Here is a 15,930-nt window from a genome sequence, read left to right on the forward strand (position 1 = left end):
TTCCTCAGCAAGCTTCCTCAGGTTGGACAGCTTACTATTGATGAGGTGCTGGCGTACCTCAGGAACACAGTTAGCGGACAAGTGCTCCCAAGCCACTAAATCAAGAAGCCCTTGAAAATCATCCACTTTGCTACCCTTCACCCAACCATACAGCGCTCTGCAGAAAAATGTCACATTCTCCACATACGTACCCCCAGGAATCTTAGCACAACCCCTAAACCTCTGTCGGTACATCTCCGGGGTTAACCCAAACCTGGTTACTAGGGCATCTTTCATGTGCGGGTAGGAAGTGCACACTTCGGAAGGGAGATCTAGCAGGGTGTCCCGCCCCTCAGTCAGGAACCGCCCCCACAACCCCGCTCCCCAATCTTTCTCAGGGACCCGGTGGCAGGACATGGCTACCTCGTAGGCGCGAAACCACTGCCCAATGTCATCCCCCTTAAAGTACTCCTTCACTACATCTCTAACTTCACTGGCATTGTGCTGCCACCAGGAGCTGCGTCTAAGCTCTTGGCTTTCAGCTCCAATTCTTTTAGTCGTATCTCATGCTCTAGCTGGAGTTTCTTCTCCGCCATCGCCATCTGTCCGTTCAATCTTGCCATCTCAACTTCATGCGCTCTGATCGCGGGTCTGTCTACCAGCTTGTCTGGGGACAGGCTTCCGTGCACCTCGACAAGGCTATCTGGTGGATCCACCACCAGCCGATTCTCTGGCTTTCTCGATTCTTTCCAGGCTCTCAGTGCCTTGATGGTTTGGGCTTTGTTTTTGCACCCGGTTTGGGCGACTCAGAACTTTAGACAGTAACCTTTCAGCTGCTCTACTTTGTAATTTTCAAGCCTTTCCCAATCGACATCATGTTCTCGAGAGATGACAGAGGCTGCTCTCACGGGGAGTGAACCAGGCATCGTTTGAAGATACGAGATCTCTCGGCAAGACAATAAATCTGTGGCTTCGTTATAGGTCTGCTCTCACTACGTGGTGATCAGTAATTCACTGTACATAAATCATAAATGCAAATTCTGAATCCTCACCGCTGCCGACAATGTTAGAATCGGAGGTCTCTGGTTGGCACAGGTATGCACTTGTGACAAGCAGGGGCCTCCTCCTCCAGTCAGGGCAAGGGAACTACTCTGTAAGAATAACCCCTGCTCACCCTCTAGGTTGCGTGGAGCAAGCAGACAAGGCTAATCTTCAGGGTGATAGTTAGTTAAGCATTTATGATCACATACAGTAAACCCACTGACCCACCACAAACGGACACCAGTCGTTGAGTTGTATAAAAAATACGTAGACTTTATATAAAAATACTTCATATGCAGAATTATCACAAGACCATATAACATTTAACGATTTAAGGGCCACCAGATTTAAATAGGCAATTGTTCTTTAGCGTTTCTTGGTTAGCAAGGTACGATGACGGGGAAAACAAACGTTGCGGACCCTGGATCCGATGCGAACTCGGAATGGAGTTCAAGTGTACCTTGCGTTGAGTGTCCGAGGCGTTTCAGGCGTGGCTACTGGTGTGGGCGGACCCGGGGCGAGGCCAACGGTTCTCCACGGTGAAGAGGGTTGTGGCGATCCGGGGTCTGATGCAGCTCACGGGGCGAGGCGCCGTTCAGGCCTGCGGGGCATACTACTTCTTAGCACGCCAAGTCGTACCTGTGGATCTGTGAGGGGCGTCGCGTTCTTGGGCAGACGGGTGCAGCACCAGGCTTCTGGTACCACTGTACGGGGAGGCCTTTCTTGAGGTGCGGCACGAGCCTTGGTATGCAGGAGGGCAAAGCGAGACAGTCGGGTACGTTACGACGTACGAACCGTCCGAGGCTATCAGATGCGCTCCGTGCAGGATTCCGGCAGGAGAAGATGAGAGGCGCACAACGCGCTCCGTAGCAGGCGAGGTGACAGGAGAGCGGGCAGCCCGGCACTGAAGCGGAGAGCGACTCAAGCTTGAGCAGGGCTCTCTGCGGCGGGGCGACCAGGCTCCGAGCTGTCACGACCTTGGAGGGGCGAAGGCACCCGAGTCACAACTCCGGTGAGGGAATAAGAACTAAGGCCCAACAGCAAACGGGCACAGGCAGAATAGAACCCAATGGTCCTGGGGTTCCGTTCAGGGGGCAAGCTCGTGATCAAGTCCTTGGAGATTGTTTCAGGCACAAGTCTACAAAGTCCTCTCTGGTCTTTTCCTCTCCGTTCTCAGCAAGGCACAACTGCCGGCCAGTCCTTCAGGGCAGTGACCGGTTTCCTTCCTTCAGCTTCTCTTGGTCCTTCTAGTCAGGCAGAGGTTCGTCGTGGTCAAAACAGGATCTGATTTGTTAGGAGCGGAGCTCCTATATTTATACTCAGTTTCTTTTGTCTTTGCAGGCCAGGGGGCCTGAGCCTGGTTCAACCCAGTTTTGGAGCACTCTGTTGACAGGAAGCTGCCGTCTTCTTTCAGGTTGCAGGGCAGGGACATCAGATGCTCCGCAGGAGGTGGAGCCAGCATTTTGGTGATGGAGCACAACCATAATCAGAGTCAAGGACTACTCCGCCCACCCATTCTGGTGTAAGCACCCTATTCACCACCTGGTAACCCCGACTGTCCCCGGGAATCCCCCAGCCCTGTCACTCACACAAACCCAGACAGCAGATACACATCCTGGCAGAGGCGGGCTGAAATAGTTAGGCGAGCAAATACTAACTTTCTAAAAGTAGTATTTGCAAACACAGGATATTAAAATAAACCTTGCTAAAGGAAGTATTTTATTATTCTGAGTTCAGGCATACTAAACTCGACGTGCCACCGTGTTCCCTGAGCCTACCGGGACTATAGCATGTAATAATTCCGGCAGCTCGCCTTGGCCTATGAGAACAGGCAGCCCTTCAATAGTGAAGAACGAAAAGGGCGGAAATTCACTACTAGGACACGCCACACACATCATGGTTTGTCCTACCTTATGCTTACAATGCACCCTGCCCGTAGGCCTACCATAGGGGTGGCTGATATGAAGGTTAGGGAAGGTTTAGGGACTGGCAAGTGTGTGCACTTGCGCAGTCAGCGTGACTGTACCAGACTGTACGCAGGATCTGCAATGGCGGAACCGAGACATATCTTACGAGGCCGATTCTGTGGGTGGCACAACCAGCGCTGCAGGCCCACTAGCAGCATTTGTATCTACGAGCCCCAGCACTCCGCGTGCATGTTACTGGGGACTGACAGTAAACCAAATAAGCCAATCGTGGAAATCAATTACGGATACATTTTATTTTGGGAGCACTTGCACTGCGGCACGGATTGGCCGTGGCGCAGTGCCCTGAGCATCGAATACCAGCAAAACATCTGAGGCACATTAGCAAAAAGTGGAAGGGAGACTCACGCCAAGGTGCCAGGTCTAACAAGCGTGATATATAAATTTGTCTCACACTCATGTTGAAGTTTACATGAGATCACTCGCTGGACTCATCAAAGATTATCATTATGAATGTCTTGATTCTTGATGAGCATTTAGTGAGATGGTTGGAGACAGGAGAGGTAATAAGACTATTCTAAAGACATCAATATTTAGGTCAATCAAATTCCAAGAGATTTAAAACCAGGCAGTGAGATGAGGTGGCAGAAGTAGAGGGGGCTGACCATGCTCTGACAATGTGGGAGACAGATTTCAAGGGTAATAAATTATTCACATTTTCAGCTGCAACAGGCCTTGAACATCATCCACAATTCATAAATCATATGCCATAGAGGAAAGAGATTACCAGTCAATGCAATTGCCTCTTTCCAACCGATGCAGGATAAAGCTGTGAGATCCCGTAAAGATCAAGGTTTTGAATAAGTCCCACAGTGTGTTTTGGCGAGGAGCAATAATATTTCCATTGTGTCTTGGATAGATGCCGACTAAAAATCTGAAATCTGTCAGAGATAACCTCATAATAGTCTAAAATCATGAATTCCTGATCTAGTGTCTATATCCTAGTGGCCCAAAGTGCTAAGCTCTGCAATGATCTGCAAGCAAATCAATGAAAGGGGGAAGTTTAGCTGGGTTTAGAAAACCTCTGAAGACTGAGCTAATCTTAGAAGTCTGTACATTCTGGGCTGTATCTTTCAAAACTATTATCTTGTCAAGAAGATCTGTACAATTGCCCTAAAGCACCATTACTGATGCAAGTGGAATAGTGTACAAACTGAATTTAATATAACTGGATACAGACTACCAGCAGTGCCTTATTACATTAATCTGTAACAGATCGCTTGTCTGTGCATTCACTACGGTTTCAGGCAGGTATGACAGATTGTTATGGGGACAAAGACCTAAATAATAAGCAAGAGCAAGCATTGCTGATTTGCAGCTGTGTATGTGGCAAAGGTCCTCTTCTGTTTGCTGTAGATGGCTTGTTTTGACCAAAGCTAAACCACCTGTCCTCATTGAGGATAAGTACTTTTTTCATTTGCCAGTCTAAACCAGTACCTTCTGTTTTCCAACAATAGAGAGAGTGTTTGGGGCAGCAAGATTTCACTACAAGCCTATGTAATCAGGTATGCCATATTTGTTGCCACATATCTCAGCACTATCCACAGCTCAAGATGTCTGGGAAGCATGCATGGAGAACATGCAAATGCACACAGTTAATGCCTAGATGTAACATTAAAAAGTGAAGTCAAATAGCACTTCCTGTACTTTCCCCTTGCAAAAAGGATCAGCAAGTCATGGTTCTGTCTCCAACAGTTGATGTTCTTCACAATTCTGATATGTTTTGGTAATAAACAATAGCTGTGGAAGTTCTGTTTTTAGCAGACTTGAAAGGCATGATAACCGTTGTCATCCCTAAGGACAGGAGGCCTATTTATAGTTGCGATTTGTAGCCAATATCCTAAAGTATCTTTAGGACCAAAATGTTAGTTATAGTACTTGTTAAGATTTTTCATGTTGTGACAGAGCCAATAACCACTCATCAGACTGGCTTTTTGCAAATAGGTCAGTGTGAACAAGTGGGTTCTCACCTGCTTTAACCACACTAATGTTAAAACGTTCTGGTGTCCACAGTCTATTACTGCTTTCTTAAAATTTTTAAAGGAAGTGAAGTACCTTTTGATAGATGCATCATTAAAGCATTATCATCATCAGTATTGCAAAAACTTCAACGATTACCCCCATAGTCCTGGGTGAAAGGCTCAGCATAGTAAAGAATAAGAAGGAGGTATTATGAGGGCTAAGACTTTTGATTTTTTGTATGTGTTTTGTAAAATGTACTTGTACGGAATGTCTAGACAGTTAAAGAAAGTTTCATAAATCCTGTTACTAGCTCTCGAATACATTCATAACTAGAAATCCGACTCCACCACAAAATAAACTCTCTCTTGGATGAATAAACTTTCAAGAGTAATACACACACAGGGGTGTGGTTCCTCTGTCTCAAGGAAGGGGGTAAGCCACAATAGGTGGATCAAGACGTTATCTGGTCAGGGGATCCCAAGTATGGGGATCCGAGTGGTCAGATCAAGATACCCTCACACATCCCAGAAGGGTTTCATGCTTCACTTAGGGTGCACCTTGTCGGTTCGGGAATGCAATGCCCGACGGGCCCCTCAATGATAGCCCTATAGCAGAGATCTTTGGAATTTAAAGCCATATGGTGAGTGTGGGTGGGTGTTTGTGGGTGTGAGTGGGCGGTGCAGAAGTGTTTTAAAAGAGTCTGAGAGATCCCTAAAGGAATTTGTAATGGGATTGTGGTCCCCTTGACACAATAAAAAACAGGGGATCTATCGTGGGTAGCAATGTACTGTGATAGCTTTAGTTCTTGTTGAGTGAGTATGTTTCATGCCTAAATGCCTGGAGGGTCAGTGGCATTTCTTCTGGACCAGGTAAGTACCTACCCTACTGTGAGGGGGGACCCAGAAAAAAGAGTATGAAGCCTCCACTAAAAAGGTTTATACTGCATTTGCTGCGGTGCAGAAAGGGAATCCAACCTGTAGGAAACAAATGGGGTGCACCTATAAAAAGCCTGCTGCTGTTGCAGTTTATTTCATTACATTAGCAGGGGTGAAAAGAAATGCAAAGGCCTTACCTCACTGCCCATTGGTGCAGCCAGAACCTGTAAGGAGTGAAAGTGCTCTTGACAGGTAAGTAATAGCACAATTACATACATAAATAATCGAGCCATAAAATAAAACATATAATAGACCGTTCAGCAATATAAGAGTAAGTGCAAAGATTGGTAGCAATCATCATGTACCACAGAAATAAGTCCTATTAGACTGCGTAAGTAACAAGGAACCAGGACGGTCCCATATAAATAAAATAAGGGAAATAAGGGAGGGGTAAACTTAACCATAAGTTAGGAGAGTGATGGCCTTTAGGGAAGACAGTGGACTACACTTTGCTGCGGAACAAAAACCGGTACAGGAGATACCTACCAGTAAGTAAAAGTATTCCTCATGTTGGGGACAAGAGACACAAAGATCAAGAGGCCAGCCATCTGCCACCCAACCTTCAATTGCCGACAGACAGTCTCTTTGCAGTAGCTATTGAATCGTCTCGTGACATTTTATGATGGAACTCTTTTTTTCTCCGTAGAACTGTGACATAGGTGTCAGAGAGCAATACCATGAAAGCTTGTTTTAGAAAGTTGAGTTCACAGTTCTATGCAGCTGAATAAAGACATATAAATCTAAGCTGCATTTGTGGGGTAGTCCTTGGTGAATGCGTTAGCTGGGAAGATGCCAGAAATATGGTGACAAGATCTGGGATATGTAACCCGCAAAACGACCGTGCTCTCCCAGAGAGTTTGCCGTGGTCCAAGCAAACTACTTGTGCATGCCACTTGTGTCGCTGTCGAATAACGGAAGTGATGCTTCATGCACATGGAATCAAAGAGCAGCTCCAGCTGCTGTATAGTCAGTGAAGACAACTGAAGCGTTGCAAAGAATCTACACGTTGATGGTGGAGAAAATGATAATCAAGCCTTACATAAAGGTACAGCACTGTCACACAAGATAAAATTGTACATTAATCGGAGTGTTAATGTTGAAAGTGGATTCAACCCGGTTTATGAAGCACAGCTGCTGATAATCATAACTTAAAAGATAACTGCAAACAAAAGCGCTGCAAGGTTGAGATCAACCAGGTATTAGAAAATGCAAATAGACATTTAGAAGGAATAATAATTTGCTCACTAAATACACAAAAAAGGTTCATCATACTAGAGCACTCTGTGAAATTGGCTCAAGGAGAAGTGTTTGGGATTACTTTTAGGGGGCTACCATTCCTGAAGCGGTTCATTCACAAAGTTGCCGGGTGAGGCTCAGAACAATTCAACAGATCTTTGTAAAATAAGGAGACCGGAACGACTCTCGGAATTGTGAAAAGTTTCAGATCGCTGCAATGAAAGTCACCTTTCCAGTTCTCAATAAATATGAGTCAAAGGTCAGCATGTCACAATGTCTCACAGACAAGTTGCAGACACCAAGTCATAGAGATCCACCCAAGGTCTCAGTAAGTTCCACAGTGCTCTACAATTCTGCTGTATTCCTGAAACCACCACCACCTTTTGATACCACTAAAAAGCTGAATATTGACAATAGATGGACTGCGTGGATAGAGAAGTTTGATGATTTTATTGATATACATGAAGTACTGATAACAAAAAAATGATCAAGTATCTTAAAAATCTTGTGATGGTGTGAAAGAAGTCCTAAAGAAAATGCCACGAGCTGCCAAAATTGCATATTGTCAGATTAAAGAAACACTGAATCTCAAGTTCAATCCCGTACCAAACGTTGTTTACAAAATATACATTTTCAGTCAAGAATGCCAAAAAGCTGGCGAAACCGTTGATGAATCTATAGAGAGACTTAATACGCTCATCAAACACTGTAAGTTCAATGAAATTAATGATGAGGAAGCTATGGAACTTAAAGTTATTGATGGATGCTTGTCGGATTCCTTCAGACTACGAATCCTGAGAGAAACGAAGTCTGGAACTGAGTGTTTATGGCTGCCTGAGTTGAGCGTGCTGAGAGACATTCCACTGACATGACAGAGATGCTCAGTCATGAGTATAGAAAGTAAGCCAAAGCAGCAGACGCAAGGTGATGTCTACACTTAAACAGAAGTTTTGTTTTTGCTGTGGCTTTTCATTTCCACACAACCATTGGACAGATATGTAAAGGCTGTGGGAAAGAGAACAATTTTGTGACGGTTTGTAAAACGAAGAAAAAGTGTGTCACAGTGTGAAGACAAAATGGCCACCAGAACATTCCAGAGGCAACATGCGACACACCCTCACAAGGACAAGCGGCAAAATCAGTTGAGGCAAATTGACACTGAACGAAGTTGGTTGTCATCTAAATCATCATCATCAAACAGTTCATCTGCCTCAATATTAAGTAAAAGCGAGGAAGACGGTTGCGCCATGTTGTTGTGTACCTCAGAGAAACATGCGTATGTCGGACTGGCTGCATGTGAAGAAAAAGGTCATTTCCAAGAAAAGTGAACATGCCAATGCACCAAAACATACAAACATTGTGAGAAAATTGCATTTAACATAAATAGTTGCTCAATACCTTTCATCATCGACAGTGGTGCATCGATAAACATATTTTCTGAAGATAAATACAATTAATTATCTCCATTGCTTCGACTTACGCCATTGAAAACCAAAGTGTATGTTCTGGGCTGCATCTACCCCCATAAAAAGCCAAGAATCATTTGTAGTGACACTGAAACACAAGAAAACGAAAGTGCAAGCATCCATTTGTGTTTCCAGGTACAGCAATAAGTGTCTGTCATAAGACTGATTTCTGTGAATTAAAATATGAATGCTCACCACGAAATAGTAAGTCAGTATCCTTCATTGTTTCATGGTTTGGGAAAGCTTAAGACTATAAAAGTAAAGTTATATATTAATGGCGATGTCCATCCTGTTGCTCAGAGTCATAGGCTAGGTGTTTTTTCATTTTCACAAAGCTGTTGAACAAGAACTTGAATCATTACTTAAGCATGACATTTTTGAGTGTTTAACTGGTCTGACAACATGGGTTTCTCTCATAGTGGTAGTGTCCAAAAAGTACACTGAAGGTACGATACGCATATGAGTTGATATGAATCAAGCAAACAAGGCAATTGAACAAGGAGGTCATCCAGGTCAAATGGTGCAAAGGTCTTCTTTTGCCTTAATTTAAATAGAGATTATCATCATTTGGAACTCAAAGAAGCTTGGGGGACTATGGTTACAAGAGTATGATTGTGCATCGTCCAGGTAAGGTTCAAAACCCTGCTGATTACTTTTCTGTATCAGCTGCCATATCATTAGTCCAGATCATCACTGCCATGATAGTGACATGTTGGACGTTGAAAGATATAATTACAGATCAGTCGTAGAACAGACACGGTTGACCTCTCACCAGTGTAGGCGATTACCAAAACTTTAAAGGTTAAATATCTAGAACTCAGGAATGAGTACTGCCAGGGTCTTGAATCGTAATTTGAGAATAGAAAACTGAAATTAATTGAAGTGGCTCACAAAATACATGGTGGTATTATTATCAATCGGAGAACTCTCCAATATAGAATTTAGTTTCCATATTCAGATGAGAGGGTTGAAAAAGAACTCAAGGTTTGTCATAAGTGGAAATGCTACAGTCTTCAGGCAATTAGGACAAAAAAGTGAAGGCATTTCTTAAGGGATTCAATCGGGTTGAAACGCATCCCGGCTACAGCCACAGCTTGAGGTTGAAAAGATACTTCGGTGTCAAATTTGACCCCCAAATTCTTGGCAACTTTAGCCATAGCTGTTTGTGGTTGAGGAGGGACTTATACTTTCTCCATTGAAGCTAAAGATTGAAAACACTAGCTTAAAGCCATTGTTATAGAGATGTGATCCATCTTTCACATATGATAACCCTTACTTACATTTCATGTGATGGGGAACATGAGGCTGGCTCATCCCTTGCTGAAGGGTCCATCTTTGGGAAAGCAAGATGGCCGAGCAGGGTGGCTTGAAGCTGCCTATGAAACTTACTGTTAAAAAATGTTAATTGAAGTGAGCGGTTTCTATATTTAAAAATTATAACTGCATTTTAAATTAACTGTAAAATTGGATTTCGTTGTTGTGATACTTCAGCATAAAATGTAGTGAACTTTTTTCAAATATTTTAAAGAGTACAAAAGAGTTTTAAAGCACCAATATCAAATTGTTGATATTTGATTAATTGCCAATCCCTTTCGTTTTACCTCGGTTTAGGAAGAAACTGCCCTTAATAAATTGCTGTCCTACTCTGCGGAGGGAACACGGACTAGAAGGCAGCTGAAGGATACATTTGCCAATTCTCTCCGCTATGTAAATAAACTTCTCAATAACAAGTTTGGCTTTGCCTCAAGGAAAGTTCCTGCTCATATGCCTCACATGATTGACCGCATTGTTATGCAAGAACTTCAGGATATGTAAGTACTAATTTGCTTCTACTTAAGTGACCTCTAAATTGATGGAGCAAACCCTTGCTTTTATAGCTCTATCTGTAAATCATCAGTTTTGTGTGAGTTCTGATAAATATCCTTGTGTTTTTGAGTGTATCTGTCTTCATAGCAGAACCACATAAAAATTGTCTGGCTAGACATTCACCATAAAAAAGAAACACGCATTTGCAATGCAATAGGTCTCGCATTTGCGAGAGTTTAAGCTTTTGGCATTGTAAATGACAATGCCTTCTTTTTATTTGTCTGTTTTGATAACATAAATAAAAGGCATTGTCATTTACAATGCCAATAGCTCAAACTCTAGTAAATGCAAGACCTATTGCATTTTAAAGAAGCAGCCACCATTGTCCCGGGCTGCTTGGAAAGTGAAAGCAAGCTGCAGGAAAACATGTTGTGCCTTCAGTAGGTGGCACTCATTAACCCCTTCCCTGCGCCGTGAATTCCGGAGTGCCGCGGGAGGGGCTAGGGGGTGGGCGTGGTGCTCCCGTACTTATGACGGCTCCACGCCATCATGAGTCACGGGTGGCGTGTGCTCATGACGGCCCGGAGCAGTCAGGACCCCGCCCACTCACTAATTCGCCGGCACAGGCAGGGAATTAGTCCAGCGTGGGCGGAGCGGCAGTGGCATGACGGCTCCACGCCGCCATGAGCACACGCTGCCCGTGACTCATGATGGCGTGGAGCCGTCATGAGCACGCAACGGGTTTAAGAAAACAGTGCTTTCAGACTAAATAGGACATAGTGTAACAACAGAAGTAAAAGGGTCAGTCCTCATGGGAGGTTAAAAATGAAGACAAGGCGGTACTAAGGAGGGACTAACAAGCCTATTAACGAATCAGAAGCCAGCATTTACAAAGGACGACACAAGCCAATGACAAATATGGGCGGAAAGTGGACAGGACTTCAAGGCCATACTCGAATATAGCATGCCTCTCAGAACTGCATGCGCTATCCAGGCTCGACCTAAAAAGCGTGATTTGAGTGAGGAATGTTTACGTTGTAGTGAGGCATGGTACGGTGAGGAGTACATATAACTTATGGGCCATGGCGACATCTTACATCTGCTTTACTTTCTAGGACTCTCAGTAAAGAGGCTCAACGGATGCAAAGTTTCCTGTCAGTGTTTGTCATGTTTACAGTTTTGCCTAGAATTACTGATCTACTGCTGTCTCTCTATAGTCTACCTCATTGTGAGGGTCTTCCACCATCACCTCACCAGAGGCAGGAATGCCCCTCCTTGTGCTGAATATTTATTTAGAAAAGCTTGTGCCCGAATAGAATCCGCAAAATTGTGCACCTTACCTTAGAGTGTAAATCAGTCTCACCGGAATGAGCACAGCATATTGAATGCCTCGTTCCTGTAGTTTCTTTTTCGCTGTTGCATATTTTTAAACACTGTTTTACAAATGAGATATTCAGATTGGTATGCCTGAAGCTGAGTATTCGCATTCTTCCAAGTGGAAATATGCGTGTGTGCAATGAGACTGCACTGTGAATACCTGCGTATCTCTTTTAATGCCGTTGAGGCCTTTTGACTTTTCTCACTTGTTTGCAACTGGCCAGAAACAAATTTTGTATCTAGTGTGCATCCATGGTCCTGGCAGCAGCAGCTCATTTGCTTTTTTCAGGAAGTGCATAGCTGTCTTTTTTGAGATAGCCGATTGAGAGAGACCCCTTCCGACAGCTTAATCTCTACTAGAGCTACAGACCAATTTAGCCATGTCTGTCTTTGGCTAAGGGGATACAGCATGCTCCAAAAGAACATCCTAGCCATCAGGGAGATCATCCTTGCTTATTGCTTCTGCTTCTTCAAATGAAGGTGGTACTGGGGCCGATAAGCAACACTGCTGATGTACCCAGAGGTCTAGCCAGCTCTGCAACTAGCTGGCTAATTTCAGGATGTGGTACTCTTTTAGAGCTTCCCTTGCCCCATTCATTGGGCTGGGTTTAAGACTGTAGTGATGGGCACAATAAAATCAAATCTAACGAATACGTACATTTTGGTATTTTTATGAATCTGTCCATGTCTGTTTTGCTACATTTAAATGTAAGTAACCTGATACAATGGGGCGCTCCTCTGAACACTCGTTGTGGGGGGAAGAACACTCGTTTTGGGGGGAGGAATCACACCTACCTGCTCACACCTGCTTGCTGCTGCCCACGGGACATTTTGGGATCCTTGGTGTTTCCCCCCCGCCGCCGCTGAACTACAGGATAGCGGCCGCTGTGGGGTGGGGAAACTACATCCCCCAGACTCCTCTGCTGCTACTTCCGCGCCCGGAGGGGATAGAAAAAGGAGGACAGCCCTGGTGGAGTGGGCGCTCCTCTGAACACTCGTTGTGGGGGGAAGAACACTCGTTTTGGGGGGAGAATCACCCCTACCTGATAACACCTGCTTGCTGCTGCCCACGGGACATTTTGGGATCCTTGGTGTTTCCCCCCCGCCGCCGCTGAACTACAGGATAGCGGCCGCCGTGGGGTGGGGAAACTACATTCCCAGACTCCTCTGCTGCTACTTCCGCGCCTGGAGGGGATAGAAAAAGGAGGACAGCCCTCGCGTCGCGGGCTCGCGTGCTGGCTAAGCCCGGGCAAAGGGCGGGCCCTTTGTGGCCCTCAGAGGCCTAAAGAGGACGGGACAGGCCACGCCCCTTGCCCCCCCAAGAGGAGGTATAGCTACCAATTGACTTTTTTGTACTGGACAGTAGTATCTGCTTAATAAACTTCAATAATTTGATCACATCCAAGCCATACCATGACACGTAATGGGGTTGCCACTAAAATAGCCCTTCGGTCGGATTCTCGCCCCAGGATGCAAGACAAGCACATAAATAGTACATTTTTATCTACGCGTAGAGATGTTGATAAAAATAATTCCGTCCAGCTTATAGTCACCCCAACTAGTAATCAATCCTATTCACAAATAACGAGTGCAGCGTGTAGCCTCTCACTCTTGGAGGAATTAAATAGTCTGTGTAAGACCAGGTATGCCCCAGTAGGATTACCCTCCCCGATAAATAACATTATCCCGTTAGCGCCTAATGAGAGTGTGATGGAACCTTTTTCCATTTTCACTAAAGCCAATACCCAAAGTATAGTACCCGTTCGGGCTACATCTGCCAAAAGGAAGCATGACGGGGATAAATACAGTGGGAGCCAATCTAAATTACAAAAACTACAAAATGTGTCCCCAAGTCCAACTTTGCCACCTACCAATAACCCCCCAACTCCAGAGGCGGATAAAAAATTAGACGACCTAGCACCCTCTTCCAAGATGGCTTTATTGTCCATGATCGAACAACTGATCAAATCTATTAAACTCCCCCTGATCGACAAAATTAACATCTTGGGGGATAGACTGACGGGGATTGAGGAAACAATCAAACTTAATTTGTTACCTCCTACCCATGCTACAACATCTAATCATCCCTTGTCAACTGCTCCTCCTAATGCGCCTAAACTAACCACACAAAACACAGTTGCCCAAACCCTAGCACTAGTTCCCACCTCTTTGCCCTCAAATATTTCTAAAGCCCCTCTTAAACCCACTACAGCGCACAATATTATTCCCAGAGTAGAGCGCAATAGGGTTTCTCGAATTCATCTACCTCCAGAGGCCGCTCCATTCGTGTGCGTCCTCTCGGGAGTCCCGCAACTCAAACAGGGAAAATCAGAGAGATAACATTACTTGCTAAATAAGGTCAAGTTTTGGCTATCAAAAAATAGACCCCTGCCCCATGATCTTGACGGGAGGATTATGACTGTGAGGAAGGTGGGCTGGCTAGGTCCCCTCCCAAAAGACATCACTGGTGACTTGGTACTAATAAGATTTAGGAGTAGACATATTGTTCCATACCTCCAAACTTGGCCACCCAAAGAAGGTGATGGGCCCCATATCTACCTGGGATCTACACGATTTCTACCCAAATACCTCATATATCCCTGCTCCCAGACCAACGGCTGAGGATAATAACAGGCTGGGTAGAGGAGTGTGCTTACCGTATTGTTGTAGTATCCCCGTGCTTAACAGATTTGATTTACCGCATAATAGTCTTAAGCACTGCAACCCCTATCAACTTTCCTTCTGATGTAATGGAAGACCTGTTAATACGCGTCCTGTAAAGTATGTTATTACCAAGATAGTTATATTCACAGGGATGCAAATGTTTTTAATTTTTAATCCGTAGATAATTTGTGCTTTTATATGTATGTTCTTTTTAATCATGATTGTATTTTAACTGTACGCTTTTATGATTTTAAACAAAAATCGAATAAAGTAATTTGATACTGATACAATTAATACTAATGAAACAATACTTACCCACTATCCACCTGACGTGTTAACATGATTCCCTCTCTGTCATTTACTGTTATGATGGCTGCACCGTCCGCAACTAAATGTCACCTGAAAGAAATGCATCAAAACTATGCAAAGCATTTTGTACAGTGCAGTTGGTGTCCAGTGGGTGTCCTCCTCCTCTTAGCTTCAGCACGGCTCTTCGGTCCTTCTTCTTCTTTTCTTCTTAGTTGTTTGAGGAGGCAAGGCTCAGGGGTGTCCCTAAATACTAGATTAATGGTTGTTCCAGGTAAGTAAAAGTTGGGACCAGTGGGCCCCTTCCTTAGGGTGGGTACACCCGAAATATTATGCCACCATCCAGTGGGTGGGTGCATATGCCTCATTCTGGTTGGCTGGGTCCCCCCATCAGCAAGATAACAGTGACTGAAAGTTGTGCTTCACCTCGCCTCCCCCACCTGAGGGGTGGGGTTGGCAAAGGTGGGCCCACCTCCCTTCCTCACTTGGTTTTTCCACCGATTCTCCCGCCCAAAGTGGGGGTCAGAACCGGTGGGGACCAGTTGCTGGAGCAGCAAAAGACCTGGGGAAGCTCACAAGAGCAGCAAGCCTTTGAAACTTTCCCTTCATGGACCCTGCCCATTCTGGGGTGGAGGCTTGGCACCTAGTCCCAGAATGTGCATTGTTTCAGACCCCTGAGAGCAGCAGGCTCTCGACCTAGGGGTCCAAAAACATGTCTGGTGGTGGCAGCTGGTGAGCAGCCACTCATCCTGGACACTTGTGTTGGGTTGATTTTCAGGGGGCATCTCTAAGATGCCCTGTGTGTGCATTTTTCATTACATCCCCCCACTGGCATCAGTGTGGGTTTAATGTGCTGAGAGGTTTGATACCAAACTTCTCAGTTTTCAGTAAAGCCATTATGGTACTAGGGAGTTCGTAATGACAAAATCACAGCACCATATACTCCTAATGGCATTACTGCACTTATAATGTTTAAGAGTTGGCTTAGACACTGTAGGGGTACAGGGCTCATGCACCTCTACCCTCACCACTGGTATAGTGCACCCAGCTAGAGGGGTGGCTGATCTATGCCAGGGCAGTGGGTTGTAGGCATGGCACACAGGGATGTGTGCCATGTGGATTCTTCACTTTGCTCTGTACCAAAACACACCAGCATGCAAAGGCAGTGTGTGT

At 44.9% G+C, this 15,930-nt stretch overlaps 1 protein-coding gene across 1 annotated transcript in view; it reads left to right on the forward strand.

Annotated features, from left to right (window-relative positions):
• Nucleotides 1-15,930, forward strand: part of GNPTAB (N-acetylglucosamine-1-phosphate transferase subunits alpha and beta) — a 542,239-nt gene that overhangs the window by 349,503 nt on the left and 176,806 nt on the right. Inside the window, exon 14 of the mRNA XM_078675067.1 lies at nt 10,216-10,415. Coding sequence (XP_078531193.1) covers nt 10,216-10,415 — 200 coding nt within the window. The remainder of the gene's footprint in view (nt 1-10,215; nt 10,416-15,930) is intronic.

Source organism: Lissotriton helveticus, chromosome 1_1 (genome assembly GCF_964261635.1).
Source record: "Lissotriton helveticus chromosome 1_1, aLisHel1.1, whole genome shotgun sequence".
Taxonomy (NCBI): Eukaryota; Metazoa; Chordata; class Amphibia; order Caudata; family Salamandridae; genus Lissotriton; species Lissotriton helveticus.